This window comes from Macaca fascicularis, chromosome 14 (genome assembly GCF_037993035.2).
Source record: "Macaca fascicularis isolate 582-1 chromosome 14, T2T-MFA8v1.1".
NCBI classification, from domain to species: Eukaryota; Metazoa; Chordata; class Mammalia; order Primates; family Cercopithecidae; genus Macaca; species Macaca fascicularis.
Window position 1 is genome coordinate 117,487,136 of NC_088388.1, and position 22,966 is coordinate 117,510,101.

Consider the following 22,966-nt stretch of genomic DNA (forward strand, 5'->3'; position numbering starts at 1 on the left):
GGAAGTTTCTCAGCTTAGCTAGTTGGCCAAGGGATGGGCATGGGGGCACACATTAGTACACAAATGTCCTCACATCCCAGATACCAAAAACATGAGCCAGGGAGAGAGGGATGGGTGGTGGGTGAGAGGCAGTGGGGTGGTGGTGGGGAGGATTCAAGTTCTGGCTCTGGAATCTGTCTTACTCCTGGTTCTAATGGTCTAAGCTTCCTATAGCACCTAGCCAATTAAGAACCCAAGAGTTAAGAGCCCAATATTCCCAGTATTAGTTATCACTAAAGTTTTTTGTTTTTAATTTAAAAAAAAATTTTTTTTAACTGATTGTGTTGGGTTGAGGTTGCTTTCTGGGGAAGAAAAGGTGTAGGAGTTGAGACATCTGGAGATAGCAGGAATGGCTGAGTTTTTCTTTTGTGTCTCCTTTAAGAAAACATCCTACTAAAGCCCTGGGAAAAGAGACAAACGGTGAAGAGGAGAATGAAAGATTTCAGGAGGGAGCTCCTGTTTTAGCCCTGCCACCTACCTGGGGGCCCTCTGGCTACCAGTGTCCTTGGAGGGCCTCCTTGCTGCTTCTCCCACTAAGGTAGATTTTCCCCACCCTGCTTAAGGCTCCACAATGGCCAAGGGTCTTCAGCTGTCAAAATCTGGGTTCTGAGTAGCATAGGGCAAGAAAGCACAGAGGTATAGATTGAGCCCTATAGGACTGTTTGTGCTTACAGTGGCAAGACGCAGGACTGGTATGGTGTAGTATCCATGCTGTGGCTGGCTGGAGACTTGGCACTGCTCCCAGACAACTCCCACCCAAGCTCTTTAGCTGCCTCTACTTCCCTTCAGCATGAGCATTTGGGGAATGTTGGTGACTGGTGCTACCTCTGCCCTGAGAACTCTGCCACGGAACCTACTTCTTTCCCTCTTCTGCCCTGGCCTCCCCACTCACCAGCTTTCTGCTGTGTCCCTAGGAGCTCTGGAGCCTTAGGACCATGGACACTCTCAACAGGAACCAAATAGGCCCTGGATGCAAGACCCAGACCATGGTGCAGGTGAGTGGGATCAGGGCTGTGAGGCAAGAGAGATATGGTGGGGATGGGATCAGCTCTTCTACCCCCTTGTGGTCCCAGCCCAAGGATGAAAGGAGCAATTCTGTTCCTCTCTGCCCTTCCCCAGGTCCCAAGCCTATTAACAGCTCAGTCTTTATCTGAATCAGGTTAATTGGTTCACCCAGAAAGTACCCGTCGAAAGTCAGAAAGCAGTTTACAGATTGACCCTAGGCTGTATCACTCTCCTTGATCCATGCCTCTACCTTCCCTGTACTTGAGATTAGCAGGGGCAAGCAATGGCCAAGTGGATAGCCATGGACAAGTCTGCAGGGAGCTTGACTGGCCTTCCTCTACAGTACCCCTGCTGCTTATCCAATGCCACCCCCACCCCCCACCGCTTTTTCCTTGCTTCTGTTTTAATAGACAAAAGGGACAGTTAAGCCAAGACTTGAGATAAATCCAGTGGGACGAGTTAGTGGCCTAGATTCAGATCTAATTACAATGTAGTGGAATAATGCTCTGTGTAAGATTTTGTGCTAAGCCTTTCAGCACCCTCAGAGCCCTTTGGAGAGGGGCAAGGGCTGGAGAGAGTACTGGTGTGACTGGTTTAGGGTGGTAAGGTGCTGAGTCTAATGATGCTTGTCCTCCACCCCTACTACCTACAGAAAGGACCCTTGGACCTGATCGAGACAGGCAAAGGGCTGAAAGTGCAAACGGACAAACCCCACCTGGTGAGCCTGGGCAGTGGGCGACTCAGCACAGCCATCACCCTCCTGCCGCTGGAGGAAGGTAAGTGTGAACAGGGCATCTCACTCATCACCCCTCTATCCTTGTAGGCATTCCTACCCTGGAGGCCCAGCTCCTGCATGTGTTGGGGCCCTTCTACTGTCTGCTGGTAATGCTTGCCTCCCCACCCCACCAGCTTGCTTCCCTTCTCTCTGCCTCCCCAGACTGCCTGCCTTCCTTGGTACATAATCTGGTTCCATGAGTGGGCTTAAAGATCAGCTTAGAAACAAGGAGGAGAGGCCGGGTGTGGTGGCTCACGCCTGTTATCCCAGCACTTTGGGAGGCTGAGGTGGGCAGATCACGAGGTCAGGAGTTCTAGACCAGCCTGGCCAAAATGGTGAAATCCCGTCTCTACTAAAAATACAAAAATTAGCTGGTGGTGGCACGAGCCTGTAGTCCCAGCTACTTAGCAGGCTGAGGCAGAAGAATCACTTGAAGCCAGGAGACGGAGGTTGCAGTGAGCCGAGATCGTGCCACTGCACTCCAGCCTGGGCAACAGAGCGAGACTCCATCACAAAAAAAAAAAAAAAAAAAAAAAGAAGAAGAAAAGAAACCATGAAGAGAGCACTGAGAGAAACAGGAGAACACATTGCTCTTAGCAACCAATGTGGCCAAGAAGAAAAAGGGCCCCACTCCAGGGCATTGGCTTGCACAGGAGGCTATACCGTAGGTAGAGAATGGAGAGATGGGAGTTGGGGGCAAGATCTCCCAAGATAAGGCCCTGGCACGGCCCCCTTCACCTTTCAGCTTCTGCCCGCCCTCTCTCCTCTCCTGGCTGCACTTGTTGCCTGGGTGATACTACATTCTCCACATTCTCCAAATACCAGTCCCAGGGGCTCTGTCAGTGGGAGGGGCTGTTCTTGCTGCAGTTAGGGGAGAGCCTGCACTGAAGAGAGGTTGCACTGAACAGAGAGGTTAGCGAGGGAGATGAAGTGCTGCAGGTAGCAGAAGTGGGGGAGAGAAGAAGGAGAGAAAGGGAGATTTAGAAGAAAGGAGGAGTAGGCTGAAGGGGAAAAAGAAAAAAGGACAACAGGGAGAGGCAGTTGGGGGAATAAGGGAGGATCTGCAGAAAAGCAATCTTCCTTCTCCATCTGTGGAGTCTGGGTCTTCCCATCTCTGGGCCTCCCATTCTCAGGCAGAGTTTTCTCTGAGAAGAGCTTCTATCACTTACTGTATAGACCAGGCTCAGGGGCCCAGTAGGGGTGGCCAATGGTGGGCAGAGATTCTCCCTGGAGTAGGAGGTGGAATATGTTTCCACTGTGGCCCTCCTTGCCCTGTCACTGCCTCCTCAGCCTGGACAACCCTTCTGATTCAGTTTGCCTCTTGTCTCCAGGGAGGACGGTGATTGGCTCTGCAGCCAGAGACATCTCACTACAGGGCCCAGGCCTGGCTCCAGAGCACTGCTACATCGAGAACCTGCGGGGCACCCTCACCCTCTACCCCTGTGGCAATGCCTGCACTATTGATGGTCTCCCTGTCCGGCAGCCTACCCGGCTCACTCAGGGTAAGGCTGGACACCTCCAGATGGAGGGGGCCTCTGTTTAAAGGCTTGTATGTGTTAGGCACAGGGGAGACTGGCTGTAGTGGTTGCCATGGCAACTGCCTGAGTGCCCATACTGGGAATGGAGTACTCAGGTGCATCTGGATGTGCCTAAACAACATACTAAACCGTCTCAGCATCCAGACATGTTTTCAACCTGCTTTTCTTCTCTGGTTACCCCCAACCTGCCTCCACATACTATAGGGAGAGAAGAGGTTCTGATTCCCGCCATCAGAGGGCCTGGGGCATGATGGGATTGTTAGTGGTTGTTGGGGAAGAGCAATTGGAGCAGCAGTGAGAGGGTATCAATGGCATTGTTCCATGATGCCAAGAGGAAGTTGTTTTGAGAAGCTGAAGAGGAGGACAATACTTCCTGATGGGGATGGGGCAAGGGTGAAATCTGAGGACATGCCTGCTCCTGTTATGAGACTGCTGACAGTAGCTTTTGGGTCACGAATATAACCCAAAGCAATAGGCCATTCTGTTGTGTGAGGTGGCTCTAAAAACTAGGCCCCTGGCTGGGCATGGTGGCTCACGCCTATAATCCCAGCAATTTGGGAGGCCAAGGCGGGTGGATCACTTGAGGACAGGAGTTCAAGATCAGCCTGGCCAACATGGTGAAACCCTGTCTCTACCCAAAATACAAAAATTAGACACGTGTGGTGGTGCGCACCTATAGTCCTAGCTACTCAGGAAGCTGAGATAGGAGAATCGCTTGAACCTGGGAGGTAGAGGTTGTAGTGAGATGAGATGGCGCCACTGCACCCCAGCCTGGGCAACAGAGCAAGACTCCGTCTCAATAAATAAATAAATAAATAAATAAAATCTAGGCCCCTGATTACTATGGTTAGCAGGCAGGTAAGCGGTTGGCCCAGGTGGCACTTCGACAGACCAGGTATGCTCACCCTGGAAACAGGGTTCTGGGCATCAGTTCATACAGTGAGTTGTCAGATTAGGAGAATGAGAAAAACAGATTTGGGTGGAGGATAGAGGTGAGGTTAAAGGCTAACAGGAGGACAGGAACTTTGGGCTAAGCCTGGCTCTGAGCAGGTTCTGATGGCCTAGCATTGTTTTCTGGGGGCTCTTACTGCCTAGAAGCCCCTTGGAAGTGGCCATCCTACTCACTCCACTGTCTCCTTCTCTCCTCTTCATCCTCCTTAAGGCCTTTCAATGTCACTTCCTTCACAGCTGATTCAGGAGACCTGACCTTTCCCCGATCTTTTTTTTTTTTTTTTTTTTGATACGGAGTCTCGCACTGTTGCCCAGGCTGGAGTGCAGTGGCACGATCTCGGCTAACTACAACCTCCACCTCCTAGGCTCAAGTGATTCTCCTGCCTCAGCCTCCCAAGTAGCTGGGATTAGGCATCTGCCACCACACCCGGCTAATTTTTTTTTTTTTTTTTTGAACCCCAGTCTTTTCTTCCTGCCCTCGGGTAGGGGGCAGGGCATGCAAAAATTGACTTCAGGGAGGCAGGTCCACCAGTAGCAGCACGCAGGCCCTTGCCTTCTCCAGGACTTCACGGTCTCTGACTTTGGATGAGAGAAGGAATCCCCCAAAATTGGAGCTTGGCTACGATGGCAGCAGGTTCCTAACAGTCCTGTTCAGTCTCAGAGACAGCATCTTCTCTAAGATTTGGGAGCATGGAGATGAGACAGTAGAGCAGCAAGGAGAGGCAGGACAAAATTCAAAGAAGGCTCAGAACTTACTACCCCCGCCCCAAACCCATCACATTCATCGGTAAGAACGTTGTTCCCCTGCATGTTGCGAGCAGGGTATGCTTGTGTTGTTCATTCTTTCCGGTGCATCATTTAGCTCACTGAGAAGAGGGAGAGCCTGGGGCCAAGATGGAATTCTGAGGCATTTCCTGTGGCCCCAGTGACCCCTCCCGACTCTTCTCCAGCCAGAAGCCTACCCAGCCAAGTATGTACCCTCCCACTCTCTTCTGACCCTAAACCCCTTCCCATTTTCTCTCCCCATCCCCCATAGCCTTCTTGTCTGGGCTTGCCTGTCTCCAAAGCTTGGCAGCCTATGGAGGGGTAGGCAGAGGCACAAAGGAATGGGTGTTCTTCTCCCCAGTCCTCCCCCTCCCCTGGGCTCCAGGAGCTGAGGGTTTCCTTGTCTCATCTCTGGAGCAAGGCACCAAGCCCAGCCCTGCCTGGCCCCACTCCGGACATTCCTCGGAGTGTGTTTCCCTGGAAACTGGGTGGTTCGGGGGTGCATGTGCTATCTCTGTGTGTCTGTGTAACTGGAGTGTGTTTATGTAGCTCCGGATGTGTTTGTGACTCTGGGCTTACGAATCTCTGTGTTTGTGTCTTTCTTTGTATTTATGGATCAGTGTGTTCAAGTGGGCGGTAGGGGTGAACTCAGGACTGATGGTACCAAAATGTCTGTGTATGTACTCCTATGTGTATATGAGACCTCACTGGTCATATGCCTATCTGTTGGCATATATACAAGAGGATCATTTTCCCTTCCTTGTTCCCCTAATCTGGCCTTGTAGAGGCGACCCTCCTCTTTGAAAAACAAGGGCTACCCTGGGAATAACAAGGAGCCTACTTTGGCCTTAGATGCATCATTCTGGGCACTGTGCCCAGCCATAGGCAACTTGGAGAGACACACTTCATGACAAGCAGAGATGGCAGTGACAGGCTCTTCCAGCAGGAATATGCTTGGGCCAGGGAAAGGGGGAGGCGGGCAGAAAACAGATGCCAACCTTTAGCACAGAGCTGTGAACATAGGAGCATGAAGTGAGGGAGCCAGGAAGGTCCTGATTCCACCCCCTGTACCCAGGCATCTTGGCACATCCCACATTGCCCTCTTCTCTACAGAGCAAGGGGTGGAGCTCGGAATAGGACCAAGGGAATGAGGAGGAATCTCAATCTGGGTCTAGGCTGCCCCACCCTGAGACCACAGCGCCAGACCACATGAAAGATCTGGGAGGGAACCAAGCAGGGGAGGACCCAGAAAGCCACCAGCTCAGGGCCCAGGCTGTCTAGACAGTAGGTCCCCATCTACTCCTAGCATTTCCTCCGAGCACTGGTCTCCAGTCTCCTTCATTCCCTAAGTCTCTCATTGGTGGGTAGGGGCTTATGTGGGGGCTGGCAGAGGAGTGTGGCTGGGGAGCCGGATCTCTGGGTTATCCAGCTGCCTCTCTCTGGGATCCAGGATATTGAACCTCTTTTTTTCCCACCCAGTTATTCCATCTGTAAATTGGGAGTGAAGCCTTCAACCTTTTTCTGTTATGAGACTGATAACAATCTTGACTAATAAAGCTCAAAGGAAGGAGGGCAGAGCGAAGGCTCCCAGCTTCCCACTTCTTTGTGTCTGCCTCCTGCCCTATTTCTCATTGGCGGGCATCCTCTGTGTCTGCCTAGGTCTATCCAGCTGGCCATCACAGTTTCCAGACCGATGAATCACTCTTCCTGAGGAGATTTTTTTTAAGCCTCCCTTCATTTTGCATTTGACCCTATATGGTTCTTCCTTTTTCCTCAGAAGGGAATAAGATACGTGTGCACACGTGAGCGTGTGCATGTGTATGCACATAGTTGGCAGCATGGGTGAGTGAGCTAGTGGGCTGTTCAGCAAGAATGGAAAACTTGCCTGATTATTCATCTAAGAGGTTGATTTTATTTCAGAGTTTCTCCAGGGACTGAGTGAAAGGAAAGCTATGCCTGGGTGAGTGTGTAACTAAAAGGAGTTGTCTGGGGGATGTGTGCATGAGAATAAAGGTGTGTGAGAGACAGTGTGTTTAATGAGGGTGTCTGTGTGACTCAGAGCATGCAGAGATGTAGTGTCAGCGTGACTGAGCAAGTGTTGGTGTGTATCTGAGGGACACTGTGTCAGGCTGTGTGAGCTGCCTGCTGAGAGCATACAACATTGTGTCCCGTAAGGCTCTGGTGTGCAGGGGCCAGGTCCCTGGAACAAGAGGAACTGGGGGACCTGGCTGGATAGTAGGTATTAATACCTGCCTGGGCTGGGTGCGGTGGCTCATGCCTGTAATCCCAACACTTTGGGAGGCTGAGGCGGGCGGATCACCTGAGATCGGGAGTTCGAGACCAGCCTGACCAACATGGAGAAACCCCATCTCTACTAAAAATACAAAATTTGCTAGGTGTGGTGGCGCATGCCTGTAGTCCCAGCTATGGGAGGCTGAGGCAGGAGAAATCGCTCGAACCCGGGAGGTGGAGGTTGCCGTGAGCCGAGATTGCGCCATTGCACTCCAGCCTGGGCAACAAGAACAAAACTCCGTCTCAAAAAAACAGAACAAAACAAAACAAAACAAAACAAAACACCTGCCTGACTCAGAATCTCAGCCTGACTTTGGGGGCTCCAGATATCTGTTTCCCAAGTAGGATGGGTACCTTATTGGGGTCGGAGGGCTCTTTGCTGGGTCTAGCACAACTGGAGGCTGTGGCTGGGGTGCGGGCTGGCTTCCAAGGGCCCAGGAAGTTGGCTGGCTGGAAAGGGCAGTGCCTTGGTCCACTCTGGGTCATGGGTTGGGCTACGGGGAGTGGGGCCGGAAGAGGAGGTGTTTAGGGTGGAGACAGGAGGTGGGCTGAGTGCTTGCATTGTACAGAGCACTGCTTTGGCCTGAACTCCTAGGGTGACCTTGTTACAGTGACAGCCTAAGGGCCAGAGCAGGACCTAGTGACCTAGCTGGACCTGTAGAGCCCCTGCTCTTTTCCTCTCCTTCTCTCCCTCAGATGTGGACATGGAATGTCAGAGCTGACTTTCTGTAGATAAGGAAGCCAAGGCCTGAGGGTGTGACTGGCCCAAGGTACTACAGCCAGTTAGAGCCGGCCAGCCTGGCTACCACTGACCTCTTACCACAGGGGGCTGGGAATGAGACCCTGTCCTTTGCTTGGCCTCACTCCTGGCCCCTGGCTCTTCACTCTCTGGCCTCTGTACTTACCTCTCACCTTTCCTTCACTCAGTCACCTCCCTTGAACCTTTCCTTCCCGCCCACTTTTTTCCTGCCACGGGTCCAGGATCCCAAGCCGGCTGCCTTTCTGCATCCTCCCGCCCCGCCCTCTCCATCCAGCTCTCCACTCGTCTCCTCCATCACTTCCTCTTCCCCTCCTCCTCTCCTTTGTCCCTCCCTCCCTGGCTCCCTTCCCCCGCCGCTGGTGGCCGGCCCGCCCCTCCCCGGGCATTGGCGGCTGCTCGCTGCCTCGCTGCTCGCTCCGATCCTGGAGCCGGCGGCTCGGGAGGTCGGCCCGCCCCCTCAAAGGCCCCGGGCGGGCCCGGGACCTGGAGGACCCGAGCTAGCGGGGACGAGCGGTCCGGAGGTCCGGTTTCGGCGGTGAGTCCTCAGCCCCGGGCCAGCCACAGCCCCCAAGCCGCCAAGCTTGGAGAAGCTCAGGCTGGGAGGGGCGTCTTGAGGAGGGTGGGCGGGAGGAGGGGCATGGGGTCCTCTGACCTTCTTTGGGAGCTTGAGGCGGAGAGACTCGATTGTGTGTGTTCCCTGAACATTTCTAAATGGGGATTCTGGGCTTGGGGGCACTTCTCAGTCGGTAGACCTTATCTTCCCCAGCGCTCCGGCAGTCCCCTCCTTAGGACTCACCTCCCTCAGATGAGGTTAAAGGGTCCTGGTCAGAATGAGGGGAGTCTACCTTATGGCCAAGGAGGGTCTCTGATAGGAAGGACCAAGGCCCTTCCTCCCATATTCCCTTCACTCGGTCTCCCTTTGGCCAGTCCACTCTATTTGTGTGACCAGGGGGGCAGTGACAGTAGCTCTGAGAGTGTGTGAGCATGTACGCCCATGAGTCTGTTGTGTTACTATGAGTGTGTATGAGTGTGAGCCTGTTTGTGTTGGTGTTTCTCCTCTGCATCTCTCACAGATAGGATTCACCCTCTCCTTCGCCTAGTTTTTCCCCTCCAGATGTGCAGCTCCTCCACCCACCTGCACACAGCTGGACCCTGATCCCCTCTGGGCATGGGGGACACTGACCATGACTTTGGCAGGATGGGCAGGGGTTCCTGGGCTCCCTGAAAGGGCTGGCCTTTGGGGGTGTGGGGTGGGAGTGGGCAGAGAGGAGGCTTCTTCCCAGAAACAGGCCGGCCAGACCCCTAGGGGCTGTAGGGGCCAGCACTGGGGCAATGCCTGAAGCTTCTGCATGCAAATAGAAAGTTAATTTGGGCAGGAGCTGGGTTGCTCTCAGTCCTGCTGCCCTCCTGCCTGCTCTATTAATACGGATCCAGCTCTGGTGCCTGGCATCACTATTTATAGCCCAGAGGCAGCATGGCCACACCCCCTTATGTGGGGGAGAGTGAAGGGCTGAGGAGGGGGCAGAAAACACACAGCTATAGGGGCCCAACCGAAGGATCCCTAGATGCCTACATCCTACTTGGGTGTGGGCCTGGCACTGCTGGACTGGAATCCACTCAGACTCCCCACCTCCTTCCCGGCCTGGATTGTGTGGTCAGGCTCTTGATCCCCACCACCCATGACCCTGGGTTGAGTGGGTCTGTCTAGACCCTGTGAACTCATCACTAATAAGCTTGTTAAATGGCTAAAAGGAGGGGGAGGGGCTTGACAGGGCTCTTTCTGAAACAGCTGTGGTTGTAATTATGTGGACAGTGTGGTTGGCTATCATTTATTCCAGTTATGAATACTGTGGGATCCTCTTCTCTGACTGGTGACTTGGCAGGGAAGGCTCCCTCTCTATCCTTTAGAATTGTTGGTGTCTGGCTACCTGGGAGGGCCTTTGTGTATGCCAGGATAGTGAGTGGCTTTATCCACTATGGTTATCTGCCATGGGCTTCTCAGCCTACTAAACCCCCAACCCAAGCAATGCCCAGGATCCCAGGAACAGGCTCCTGAGCTTCTTAGTTAGGGACCTGCCAAGGTACCCACGTGGCCTGGGATGCCCCTTGCCCTTGTGGCCTGCCTGAGCTGAACTGTCTCAGCGTCCAGGAATGTAGACTCCTCTGCCAGTCTTAGACTGACGTGAAGCTTGGGGTGCCAAGTGGCACCAGATTGGGTAGACACAAGGCTGAGACCGGGGGCCAGGGGTGTGGACAAATTGGAAGGATTGGTGGTAGAGAGCAACAGGGCTCTGGCTTCTCCCAATATAGTATCTTCTGCGGGAGCCCGCCAGCACCTGGTGTGGCTGGGAGGTGGAGTTCTGCCAGCTACACTTAGATGCCTGTGGGCACACCTGCCACTGTGCACACTCCTGGTGCCCCTGGCTACATTTTCCAGCTCCCACATGCCCTCCCCCTCCAGGTGCTCACACTTCCTGGGCAGGACTGGGCTTGTGTCTACTGCCCGGGAATGTGCTTGGCTGAGGCCGGGCCCAGTGGCCTAGTCTTGGCCTGATGCCAGGGGAGACCAGGGAGCATGCAGAAGGTGCTTAGTCAGAAAGAAAGGTGGTGATCGCTCCCTAGACTTGCAGCACACAGCTCTCCTAAGGTCACAAAACAATAAAGAGTGGGAGCAAATTCAGGACCCCCCCAGGTCATCGGACTGATCTATGGTTTCTCCCCTTGTTCCCTATCTCAGAGCTTTTTTGTGTGACCCTGGAAGTTGCTGCCTCTCAGACTGACTCTTCTACCCTTCTCCCCAAGGGGCAGATAGATGGATCATGCATACAGGTTGGGGTTGGGGGACAGGGGTGTCGGTGTTTGCTGAACATTTTTGTGTGTGTGTGTGTGTCTGTGTGTGACGGAGTTTTGCTCTGTCACCCAGGCTGGAGTGCAGTGGCGTGATCTCAGCTCACTGCAGCCTCTGCCTCCTGGGTTCAAGCAATTCTCTGGCCTCAGCCTCCTGAGTAGCTGAGACTACAGGCACCCACCACCACACCTGGCTAATTTTTGTATTTTTTGTATCTTTAGTAGAGATGGGATTTCACCACATTGGCCAGGCTGGTCTCGAACTCCTGACCTCAGGTGATCCACTTGCCTCTGCCTCTGAAAGTGTTGGGATTACAGGTGTGAGCCACCACACCCGGTATTCAAGTGTTTGCTTTCTCTGCAGGCTGCATGTTGTGCCTGGGTCAGTCCACCTTCCTTCGCTTTAACCACCCGGCTGAAGCCAAGTGGATGAAAAGCATGATTCCAGCAGGGGGCCGAGCCCCTGGGCCCCCCTACAGCCCTGTTCCTGGTAGGTACCAGAGTGGGGGGGGGGGCACAGGGGGCTGGGTTGGTGGTGTTCCTTCAGCAGTCCTCCTTGCTCATTTCAGCCACACTTGGAGTGTTAGGGCAAGACAATACCTAAGGTCTGGGCTCACTGCCACCGGCCATGGGCTGGTGGAGAATGCCAGGCAGTGGGACCACCGAGAGCTAACCAAGGCAGTGCTGCTTAGGTAAAACTGGGAAATTATGTGTCTTAAGGGATGGCGGGCTCTGCCAGCTTGTACCCCACTGCCCTGGAGGTTGCCACTCAGTGTCTGGAACTCTGGCCCACTTGTGTCACCACAGGGAGCCTCACCCTCTAGGGTGTCCTGAGGGGCAGAAGGAAGCATTAGGTTGAACTCCCTGTAAGCTGTGGTGGGGATCATGTCCTTGGGCCTCGCCCAACCCTCACTCTATGCCTTGCCCGCTGATGACTCAGTGGAGCAGCTGTATTTTGTGTGTGAATTATTGATCCCCAGAAAAGAATTGGTGATTGTTCTGGGGAACCAACACAGGCCCCCTCAGCCCAGCTGCATAGGGGATGGGGTGCAGACCAGGAGGCTATTATTGGGTCTACCATCTCAGACTTTGTGCTGGCATTTAGATGGCTATGGGGTGACAGGTGACAGATGGACATGGATGTCAGGTACACCTAGGGGGGTGGTAGCAGCAGCCTAAGTGGATAGCCTGGGGACCTGAAGAAAGGTGAATGGTCACTGGGATTACCAGTATCCATGGCAACCCCTCTGACTATATCCCACACAGTCCCCATAATTTTGGACCCAGACTCAGTCTTGCAAAGTCTTTCTCTTCTCTTCTCCCCACCCTCAATCTTTTCCAGTCCTCTGGGGGCTCAGAAGCCTGGTTTCCCAGTCTACTCCCTAGTTAATTTTACCCTGCCCTCACCCCAGCCTTGTCATGTCACTCCCTTAGCTGTTTGGGGCAGTGGTTCCAGGGACTCTTGTATGGTTGACTAGGGCTGAGGCATGGCAAAAGCAGGCTCTTGCTGGCATGGCTTAATGGGATAATTGGAGGCACTGAGCTTCACCTCCTTGCTGGCAGCCTGGCTTCCAGGAACCAGCCATTAGCACCAGCTCCCTCCCCTACCTCTGATTGGATGAAGACACACCCTTTGCCCAGCCCTGGAGGCTTTTTCTTTTTCTTTTTTTTTTTTTTTTTAATCCTGGGCCTCTGGTTCCTATGGTGGGAGGCCCTGACGTACTATTAGACTAGGAGCCCCTGGAACTTCTGGCCAGCTCTGCAGCAGGTGCCCATCTTCTTTTTATAACGCCCTTCTTTTTTCTTTTCTTTTTTTTTTTTTTTTTTTGAGACGGAGTCTCGCTTTGTCACCCAGGCTAGAGTGCAGTGGCCGGATCTCAGCTCACTGCACGCTCTGCCTCCCAGGTTCACGCCATTCTCCTGCCTCAGCCTCCCGCGTAGCTGGGACTACAGGCGCCCGCCACCTCGCCCGGCTAGTTTTTTGTATGTTTTAGTAGAGACGGCGTTTCACTGTGTTAGCCAGGATGGTCTCGATCTCCTGACCTCGTGATCCGCCCGTCTCGGCCTCCCAAAGTGCTGGGATTACAGGCTTGAGCCACCGCACCCAGCCTTTTCTTTTTTTTTGTTTTGAGATGGAGCCTCACTCTGTCGCCCAGGCTAGAGTGCAGTGATGCGATCTCGGCTCACTGCAACCTCCACCTCCTGGGTTCAAGTGATTCTCCTGCCTCAGCCTCCCAAGTAGCTGGGACTACAGGTGCGTTTCACCACACCTGGCTAATTTTTTATTTTTAGTAGAGATGGGGTTTCACCATATTGGCAAGGCTGGTCTCGAACTCCTGACCTCAGGTGATACATCCACTTCAGCCTCACAAAGTGCTGTGATTACAGGTGTGAGCCACCATGCCTGGCCTCTTCTTTTTTTTTTTTTTTTTTTTTTGAGACAGTTTGCTGTGTCACCCAGGAGGCAGGAGTGATCTCAGCTCAATGCAACCTCCTGGGTTCAAGTGATTCTCGTACCTCAGCCTCCTGAGTAGTTGGAATTACAGACGTGTGCTACCATACCCAGCTAATTTTTTGTATTTTTAGTAGAGGTGGGGTTTCACCATGTTGGCCAGGCTGGTCTTGAACTCCTGTCCTCAAGTGATCTGCCCACCTCGGCCTCCCCAAATGTTGGGATTACAGGTGTGAGCCACTGTGCCTGGCTTACCTGCCCTTCTTGAGGAGGGATATAGGATATAGATTGGAGGAGTCTAGTCTTGGGGTGAATTGACAACAATAGGCTTAGAGTGCCTATCACTGTTAACTGTTTTAAGTCACAGGCAGGAAGGCCCTGCCAATTCCCTTCCTTTACAGAAGGAGAAACTGAGGACAAGTGACTTGGCTAAGGTTGCATAGCAGGTCAGTGGCAGAGCTAGGTGGTACCAGAACCAGATCTCCTGGCTTCTTCTCCAGAGCTCTGTTAGTCTCACTGTGCTAGGAGGAAGTAGGCTAGTGCCCTGGCTCTTATGCATATGCAGCTCCCCAAAGTCAAAGACCTTTGCATTTCCCTCCAGCAGAATCAGAAAGTCTGGTAAATGGGAACCACACCCCACAGCCTGCAACACGGGGACCCTCGGCCTGTGCCAGCCACAGTTCCCTGGTGAGCTCTATTGAGAAGGACCTGCAAGAGATCATGGACTCACTGGTGCTAGAGGAGCCTGGAGCTGCTGGCAAGAAGCCTGCCACAACCTCTCCACTGTCGCCGATGGCTAATGGTGGGCGCTACCTGCTGTCTCCCCCAACCAGCCCTGGTGCCATGTCTGTGGGCTCCAGCTATGAGAACACCTCTCCAGCCTTCTCTCCACTCTCCTCACCAGCCAGCAGTGGAAGCTGTGCCAGTCACTCACCCAGTGGGCAAGAGCCAGGACCTTCTGTGCCCCCGCTGGTACCTGCCCGTTCCTCCAGCTACCATCTGGCCCTGCAGCCCCCACAGTCCCGCCCAAGTGGTGCTCGCTCTGAGAGTCCTCGGCTGAGCAGGAAAGGGGGCCATGAGAGGCCTCCCAGCCCTGGCCTCCGGGGTCTGCTAACAGACAGCCCTGCAGCTACTGTGTTGGCGGAGGCCCGGAGAGCCACTGAGAGCCCCCGGCTGGGTGGGCAGCTGCCTGTGGTGGCCATCAGCCTGAGTGAATACCCAGCTTCTGGTGCTCTCAGTCAACCCACCAGCATCCCTGGCAGCCCTAAGTTCCAGCCTCCAGTCCCTGCTCCCCGAAACAAGATTGGCACACTCCAGGACCGCCCTCCCAGCCCTTTCCGTGAGCCTCCAGGCAATGAGCGGGTGCTAACAACTAGCCCCTCACGCCAACTGGTGGGCCGAACATTTTCAGATGGGTTAGCCACCCGTACCCTGCAGCCTCCTGAGAGTCCCCGCCTGGGCCGGCGGGGCCTGGACAGTATGCGAGAACTACCCCCCTTAAGTCCATCTCTGTCCCGGCGAGCCCTCTCCCCACTGCCCACCCGGACCACCCCAGATCCCAAGCTAAGCAGGGAAGTGGCAGAGAGTCCTCGGCCCCGGCGCTGGGCAGCCCATGGGGCTTCACCAGAGGACTTCTCCCTGACGCTGGGGGCACGAGGCCGTAGGACACGGAGCCCCTCACCCACACTGGGTGAGTCTCTGGCACCCCGCAAGGGCAGCTTCAGTGGCAGGCTGAGCCCAGCCTACAGTCTGGGCTCTCTTACTGGGGCTTCACCCTGCCAAAGTCCCTGTGTCCAGAGGAAGCTCTCCAGCGGGGACTTGCGGGTGCCTGTCACAAGGGAGCGGAAAAATAGCATCACAGAGATCAGTGACAATGAGGACGACCTCCTGGAGTACCACCGGCGACAGCGCCAAGAGCGGCTCCGGGAGCAGGAGATGGAGAGGCTGGTGAGCAGGTGCCAGGGAGGCTTGCCACTGTCCATGGCAGAGTCTCTGCCAGGGCTCGAGCAGGCCAGCTGGCAGAGCGGGAGGGGCCCTCAAACAGGGCTTGGGCTTCTCAAGGTTCCCCACCTCCAGGATACACTTTAGTGATCAATATCTTATGGTTCTGGTGCCCTGAAGAAGAAATTCTTTTGAAATTTCTAAGGCTTTATTTTAAATTCATGCTAATTTTGCATTTATTCAACATAGCATTTGTTTTAATGTATAAATTAAATTTCACATTGTTTACTCAAGCACAGTGAAGCTCTAGGAAAACATACCACAGGTATGGTAAGACCTTGAACCTCCCAGTTTGAGAAGCAAGTTGAAGTAGGTTGAGTAGGCTGAAGCTCAGAGAGGGGAATGGCTTTGTCCAAGGTCACACAGCAAGTTCTGGCAGAGCTGGAATTGGAACCCAAGTCTCCTGACTCTAAGACTTTTTTTTAGAAAAGTACCTTGTCCTTTTTTGCTTCTCTTTGGCGTCTACAAGTGGGTGGGAGCTGCTCACCCTGGCCCAGGCAGTATCATCTAGGAGTGTGGGTGGCAGGGAAGAAGGACAGAGCAGGATAGGCAACCCTGGCCTGACCATTAGCCAGCCTCTGTAATTGTGACTGTGTGCGTCCGTGTGCATGCGTGTGGGTGTGTGCAGGGGCCGGGTGTGGCTCTAGGCAGCTGTCCTGGAGATGGCATCTGAGCTGGGTCGGGGCCAGGATTCCCCAGATAACTCAGGGAGCTTAAGGGGCTCTGGCTGGTGTGTACACAGTCGAGCCCATGTACAGAAGAATGGATTCTGCCCTCTGTCCTTGCAAGCAGAACAGGGTTCTTTGGGAGGTGAGCAGGAACCCTGGGACTGGTTTGAGGAGGAGAATCAGAACTGATGAGAACCAGAACTGAAGCATCTGGAGATGCTTTTGGAAGAGGTTGGGACAGTTTTGGATGAGGGTATAGGATTGTGTGTTTGTGTTGGATGGGGGTGAGATGAGGCAGATTCCGTCTTTTCCTTTGCTGCATCTTCTCTTTTTTTTTTTGAGACGGAGTCTCGCTCTGTCACCCAGGCTGGAGTGCAGTGGCCAGATCTCAGCTCACTGCAAGCTCCGCCTCCCGGGTTTACGCCATTCTCCTGCCTCAGCCTCCTGAGTAGCTGGGACTGCAGGCGCCCGCCACCACGCCTGGCTAGTCTTTTTGTATTTTTTTAGTAGAGACGGGGTTTCACCGTGTTAGCCAGGATGGTCTCAATCTCCTGACCTCGTGATCCGCCCGTCTCGGCCTCCCAAAGTGCTGGGATTACAGGCTTGAGCCACCGCGCCCGGCCTGCTGCATCTTCTCTTCACTGTTTTTGCATTGGTCTAGATGGGAATGCATGGCCATTCTAAGCTGGGGTCTCATCCTGGAGAGGGGGCAGTAAGCCTGGCACAGGCAGAGTGGCAGGCACAGTCTCCCCCAACTCCTCCATCAGTCTCCCCAACCCTATTCCCACACATAAGCACACATCTTACCACTAGTCCTGACCTGCCTCACCTGCCACTTTAAGTCTTGGAGGCTGCCCGCCCTGCCCCTCCCACTGCAACCAGGCTGCTTATCTGGGTCCTAGGGCAGGGGCGGAGGCACTGGCCCAGCCTCCCAGGTGCCGAGGCTCTGTTCCTTTTTTTTTTTTTTTTTTTTTTGCCATGGAACTGGGCAAGCAACAGGAGGGAAGCTGGGTAAGTGTATGAGAACGCCTCTCCAGCCTTCTCTCCACTTCCTGCGGTTTGGGTTCATGGCCAAAATGTAAGTGGTGAGAGACACTTGAGGAGATCTAGGGACCCTAGAGAGCCATGGGAGCCTCACAAGCCAGGCTTCAGGCCTATAGATAGGCCTGCAGGAGAAGGCGACAAAGACCAGGAATGCGATTGTATCATCCCTCCTTTACTTCCTAGGCCCCTGAGAGGTGACTGTATCTGGGTGGGTGTGTATGTGGAGAGGGGTGGATGAAGTGGTAGGGCCATGGGAGTACTCACTCATGGGCCTGGGCATTCAAGGACTGGTAGCAGCCCATCCTGCTGATAAACAGCCAAGGGCTGCCTGAAGGTAACTTGGAGCTGAGGTGGGGACAGAGGGCCATGTCCTTGGTTTACCTCTTCTCCATGTGTGTCTGTGGTTGGGTGTCTGGTCCCTGTGGGCTTGTGGGTCTGTTTTCCAGCCCTGTCTGTCTGCATACGTGCCCACCTGTCTGTATGCTAGACTGTGTTTATCTGTGAGTGTGCATCAGTGTGCATTTGTGCATGTCAGGGCTGGTGTCTTTGTACCTGCTTATTAATGCAAGTCCAGGGCACATATTGTGTCCTTGTGTGCCTGTGCATCAATGCTGGTGTGTCAGTGTGTGTCCTCATGTCTGTAGTTCTGTGTGTACCTGCGTTAGGACGAGCACCCGAGTTTATCTGTGTCTCATTGTGGTCTGTAGTCTACTTAACAATATGTTTCTGTATGTGTTTGGTGTGTTCCTTTGTGTCCATGAGGAAGCCCTGTCCTGGGGTAGATTGAAAAAAGAAAGGAACAGGAAGACGGAAGGGGCTGCCCCAGAAGTGGGCAGGAAGAACCAGGCTGTTGTGCCAATGTGGACAGGTGGCACAACAGCCTGGTTCTTCCTGCCCACGTCTGGGGCACCCTATTTCCCTCTGCCTCCCCCAGGTCTTGGAGTCAGGCATCTCCTGACTTGACACTGATGACCTAGCCACCAGTAACCTTGCTCTCCCTCCTGACAGGATACTGAACCTGGCGCTATCCCCACCAGGGCTCAGCTTCCTCCCCTTCATGTCCTGCTCTGTCCATCCTCCCCAGGAACGCCAGCGCCTGGAGACCATCCTGAACCTGTGTGCCGAATACAGCCGGGCTGATGGGGGATCTGAGGCCGGGGAGCTCCCCAGCATTGGGGAGGCCACCGTAGCATTGGCACTGGCAGGCCGGAGGCCCTCACGAGGCCTTGCAGGGGCCTCTGGGCGGAGCATCGAGGAGCCTGGAATTGCCACCCAACGCCTGTGGGAGAGTATGGAGCGCTCAGATGAGGAAAATCTCAAGGAGGAGTGCAGCAGCACTGAGAGCACCCAGCAGGAGGTGAGATGGAGGGGTAGGCAAGACAAAGAGGCTGAGGTTGGACCTGCTGGGGGCAGAAGAGGCTAGTGTATTGAATGCCAAGGTCCAGTGAGGAGAAGGATCAAGTTTGGGAAGAGATTCGAGAGCAGAGGTGCAGAAATGAGACAAGGAAGAGAAGGGAGGTGTTGATGAGCTTCCCAAGCTATAAATATGCTTTATGACCTGCCTTTCCATGGGGCTCCACCCAGGCCTGGCACTCAGTGGTAAATCTTTATTATCTTCAGCAGAGCCCTTATTGCTCCCTCAAAGGTAGGGGTGGGGGGGGCAGGGAATTAGCCTCCTGTCTCAGTCCAGCTATTCCTCAGCAAGTGCGTGGAGGAACAGGTGATCCATTTTCTTGGTCTGACTCCAAAAAGCTCTAGGCTTCCTCAGTTGATAGCTTCCCTCCCCTACAGCACGAAGACACACCTAGCACCAAGCTCCAGGGAGAGGTGCTAGCCCTGGAAGAGGAGCGGGCTCAGGTGCTGGGGCGCGTGGAACAGCTCAAGGTCCGTGTGAAGGAGCTAGAGCAGCAGCTGCAGGAGTCAGCCCGAGAGGTGAGCCATGAAGGCCCTAGCTAGACTCTTCCGTAGGCCAACTGAAGGCCCCAGAGAGGGGCCACAGTCATCTGCTTTGATGGGGACCCTGGTGTCTGCCCCCAGGCCGAAATGGAGCGAGCACTGCTGCAGGGAGAGAGGGAGGCAGAGCGGGCACTGCTGCAGAAGGAGCAGAAGGCAGTGGATCAACTGCAGGAGAAGCTGGTGGCCTTGGAGACAGGCATCCAGAAGGAGAGGGACAAGGTAACCCACACCTGGCCCGGCTTAGTGCTGGGTACCAGTGGCCTGGGAGAGGAGAAACGTCTTCTCTGGGGCCCTGCACCCCTCACCTCATCATCCATTCTGCAGTACAAGTGGTCTCTGTGGCCTTCCAGGGACAGGGTGACTTGTCCTCCTCTGTGGAAGGTACCAGCTTGGAGGGCACTGCCAGGGGCTGGGCTGGTGTCTGGGGTCTCTGTTTGGGTCTGTGTGCTACCTCTGGGTGCCTGCCATCCTAGGCCCTTTAAGGCCCTTCTAGGAAGTGCCAAAGCCCCTTCTTGGGCAGTGAGCACAGCCCGAGGGACTGACACTGGGGAGTGATTCAAGTTTGGGTCCCACCATCTGGAGAACATCTCCCTCCAAGCATGCCACAAGTGCTTACATTGTGATCTTTGGGAGATGACCCTCGGGCCTCTGCTTCCCTTGAGCCTTCAGGATCTGCAGCCTCCTGTCCCAGGTGACCCTAGCTCCTGCCCCTGCCCCTTTCAGATTTCGTGCCAGCCTGCAGGGGCCACTCCCGGATGGCCAACACCGTGCCAAAAGCTCTGAAGTGGAGAGGGGTCATCTATTTCTGGATCTGACAGTATTTTTCCAATAATTTAATTTTCCTTCTGGATTTTTTGAGTTTCTTCCTCTTGCCCTCAATTTTGAGGATCTTAAAAATTCTTTGACCCGTTGGTTTTTTTTTGTTTTTTTTTGGAGCTTTGGCTCTGGCCCCCAAAACCACACTCCCAAATTCTGTGCCAAATTAACTTCATGCTTGCCAACTAGGCCTACACTAACGCCCCTTCTAATCACTGACCTGGGCTTTCCGCATGCCCCCTAACTGCCAGTGCCACCCAGGTAGGGCTGAGCCATGCCCGCTTTTGCACTAACTCAATGGGTGCCTCCGTGCCCCTGGCCTCTCCCCTCTAATGCTGCCTCCTTCTTTTCTTGGTGTGGGACCCCAGAGTTTTGATATGAAAGGAATTGGCAGGAGGACTGGTAGCTCAACTTTACTCAAGGGGGCATTGGCAGGAGGGGTATAAGGGTGGGGGAAATGCTTGGCTGTGGCGCTGCTCAGACTGAAGTTCTTCCCATTGGAAATGCCTAGGCTGCTGTCTTAGGCTACTGTCTGAGGACAGCATAAGATAACTCAAGGAAGCTTCCTGGCAGCTTCCTGTACAGCAGACCAGGCTGTCTTCCACCTATTCCCTTGCCTGCCTTCTGGAGCCAAGGAGCAAGGAGGCCCAGTTGTGGGCATGGTCTTGGAGGGCTTGAACAGGACTTCTCTGCCAACACAGTGGCTACCCTTCCTAGCTTTCCCCTGGGGCTTCCTAAATTCAGATACCCATCAGAGGTTGGTAATGGGTAGCCCCTACTCTTCCCCTCACCCCGAGCCACCTATAACACAGGGTATTTTATAGCCTGAGTCCAAGGCTGAGGAAGCACCTAAACCTCAGCAACTGGCCTGATCAGGTCCTCCTCTCTGGGGATGGGTAGATGAGTTGGGTAGAGGGGTGGGAGTGACTGGGTTCAGCACAGGGCCTCACTCCCAGGGATAAAGCTCAGCATTTCAGAAGGAACCTGCCTAATCTCGTTTCCCGCTGACCTGGAGTGTTTTGGAGGCCTGGATTTCACTTTCTCTGTGGGGAAGAAAGAAGTTATTTGAGGCTGTGGTAGTGACGGTGGTGGTGGTGATGGTGGTAGTGATGGCAGTGGTGTGGAGGGTTCACTCGGCTTCCCTCCCCTGCCCCCAGCCCATGGCTCCACTCTGACTTTGGAATCAGTAATCACAGTTTCTCCTCTGCCTGTCCTTTGAGGGGTGACTCACCAAACCCTCCCCTCATCCCCCTTCCCGCCCTCAGAGGTGTCATCTCACCCCAGACAGAACAGTCCACCCCCTCTGTACCCACTCCTGGGAGTCTTACTACCATGACAACAGCCCAAACTAATTGCAACCCTTATCCCTGAAGTTCAGCCTGCAGGGCCAACACCCCACCCTGACCCTGGGCAGGAGGGGAGGGAGGCCAAGGGTGTTGGGCTGGGGTCCACTCTGCCACACTGCTTTAACATCCTCAGCTCCTGATTCACGCCCAACCCTGGATTTAACCTTCACCATCACTTTTTACCCTGGGTTAAATTTTGGTCTCTGGGCTGTGGTAGAAGGGGAGGGATGAGAACTGGAGGCTCCGATTCTGTGATGCGGAACCAGCCTTGACTGGTTTGGAGAGAAAACAGAGGGCCTTTTCTCAGGACCTACCCAACAATTTCAGTTTAAGGGACCCCAGGAGACCAAAATCTGTGCCCTGCCCCCACACCTCTGCCTGTGTTACCCCACCCCCTGCACCTCTGACTGCTGTGTTACCCTTCAGCTCCTGGCCTCGGGCCCTCTGCCTCTTCACCTCTTTCCCTCCTCACTTTCCCTTTCTACTCTTTTCTTCTCCTCACCTGGTTATTCTCCTCTTTGATTCCAGCCTTTTTTCTTCTCTCAACCCCCATTGCCGACCCCCATTCTGTCCCGCCCTGGCCTCCCTCCCGCGCTCCCCTCCCGCCGCTGCCGGGCCGGAGTTGAGGAGTGTGTGTTCTGTTTCTCCCCTGTGCCCCGCCCTCTCCCTCGCCCTCCCGCCGACCAGGAGAGGGCGGAGCTGGCCGCGGGACGGAGGCACCTGGAGGCCCGCCAGGCGCTCTACGCCGAGCTCCAGACGCAGCTCGATAACTGCCCCGAGTCAGTGCGGGAACAGTTACAGGAGCAGCTGAGAAGGGTCAGTTCCACCGCCCCCCCTCCCCCGGCCCCCGCGGGCCACGCCCCAGAAGGAAGAGAGGAGAGCGGTGGGACGGGACCACCTGGCCCCTGCAGTACCTGCCGGACACCAGGGTCGGTGCTGTGGCTTGGAGGGAACCGGGAAGGTTGGGGGGTCAGCGCTCCAGGCCATGATGCCCGCGAAAGGGCAAGGCCAAGTACAGCGGGAGCTGGGTGAAGGCAGGTTTCCTACCCAATTTCCCCGGGTCCAGCCCCATACAACGCATGTCCCTGTGGCCTGGCCTTCCAGGTGCAGAGTGGCATTGCAAGCACCACCCAACCCCCTTTGTCACTGTCGTTGAAGGAGGCAGAGGCCCTGGAGACTGAGACAAAGGTCTTTGAGGACTTGGAGTTCCAGCAGTTGGAGCGGGAGAGCCGCGTGGAGGAGGAGCGTGAGCTGGCCGGTCAGGGGCTGCTCCGGAGCAAGGCTGAGCTGCTCCGCAGCATCACCAAGAGGAAGGTGTGCCCCACCCCGTTCCCTGCTGCGTGCTGTTGGAGGCCTGTGACCTGGGTTTGAATACCAATGACTTAACAAAAGTTAACTTCGCCTGTTGTGCCTGGGTTTCCTTGTCTATAAAATGAGAATTATAACAGGTTGTTATGAGAATTAAGATGTAAAGACAGAATAAGATGTGATTGTAGTAAGCACTCGGTGAAGAATAGCTATTATTATTAAGCTCTGACTCCCCTCGGTCTTCCAGTGGAAAGTGGATTCTGCTCCCATTCAGAGCTTGGCACTGGCCTGTCAGGAAGGTGAAAGATGGAGGAGGAGGAGGTTTGCCCCGTGCATGCAGAGCTCTTGTCTGGTGGAAGTGCTGGGACACACAGAAAGATTTGAGATCTGGATATTAGAGCCA

General features: G+C 54.5%; 1 protein-coding gene across 50 annotated transcripts in view; it reads left to right on the forward strand.

The window, feature by feature from the left end:
- The window catches only part of PHLDB1 (pleckstrin homology like domain family B member 1), a 52,435-nt gene that overhangs the window by 5,451 nt on the left and 24,018 nt on the right, over nt 1–22,966 (forward strand). For 11 of the 50 annotated variants that reach the window (XR_012423758.1, XM_074015374.1, XM_065529072.2 and 8 more), the window contains exons 2-10: nt 954–1,034; nt 1,697–1,820; nt 3,151–3,321; nt 11,337–11,462; nt 14,026–15,371; nt 18,222–18,494; nt 18,929–19,069; nt 19,175–19,312; nt 22,414–22,569. Coding sequence is in view for 47 of the 50 variants with exons in the window: in XM_074015369.1 (XP_073871470.1) it covers nt 954–1,034; nt 1,697–1,820; nt 3,151–3,321; nt 11,337–11,462; nt 14,026–15,371; nt 18,222–18,494; nt 18,929–19,069; nt 19,175–19,312; nt 22,414–22,569 (2,556 nt within the window). In the remaining 3 variants the exon portion in view is untranslated. Of the gene's footprint in view, nt 1–421; nt 578–953; nt 1,035–1,696; nt 1,821–3,150; nt 3,322–8,483; nt 8,661–11,336; nt 11,463–14,025; nt 15,372–18,221; nt 18,495–18,928; nt 19,070–19,174; nt 19,313–19,816; nt 22,072–22,413; nt 22,570–22,966 lie in introns of those variants that run through there. The other 39 variants (XM_074015373.1, XM_074015375.1, XM_065529073.2 and 36 more) reach the window with 11 other exon arrangements.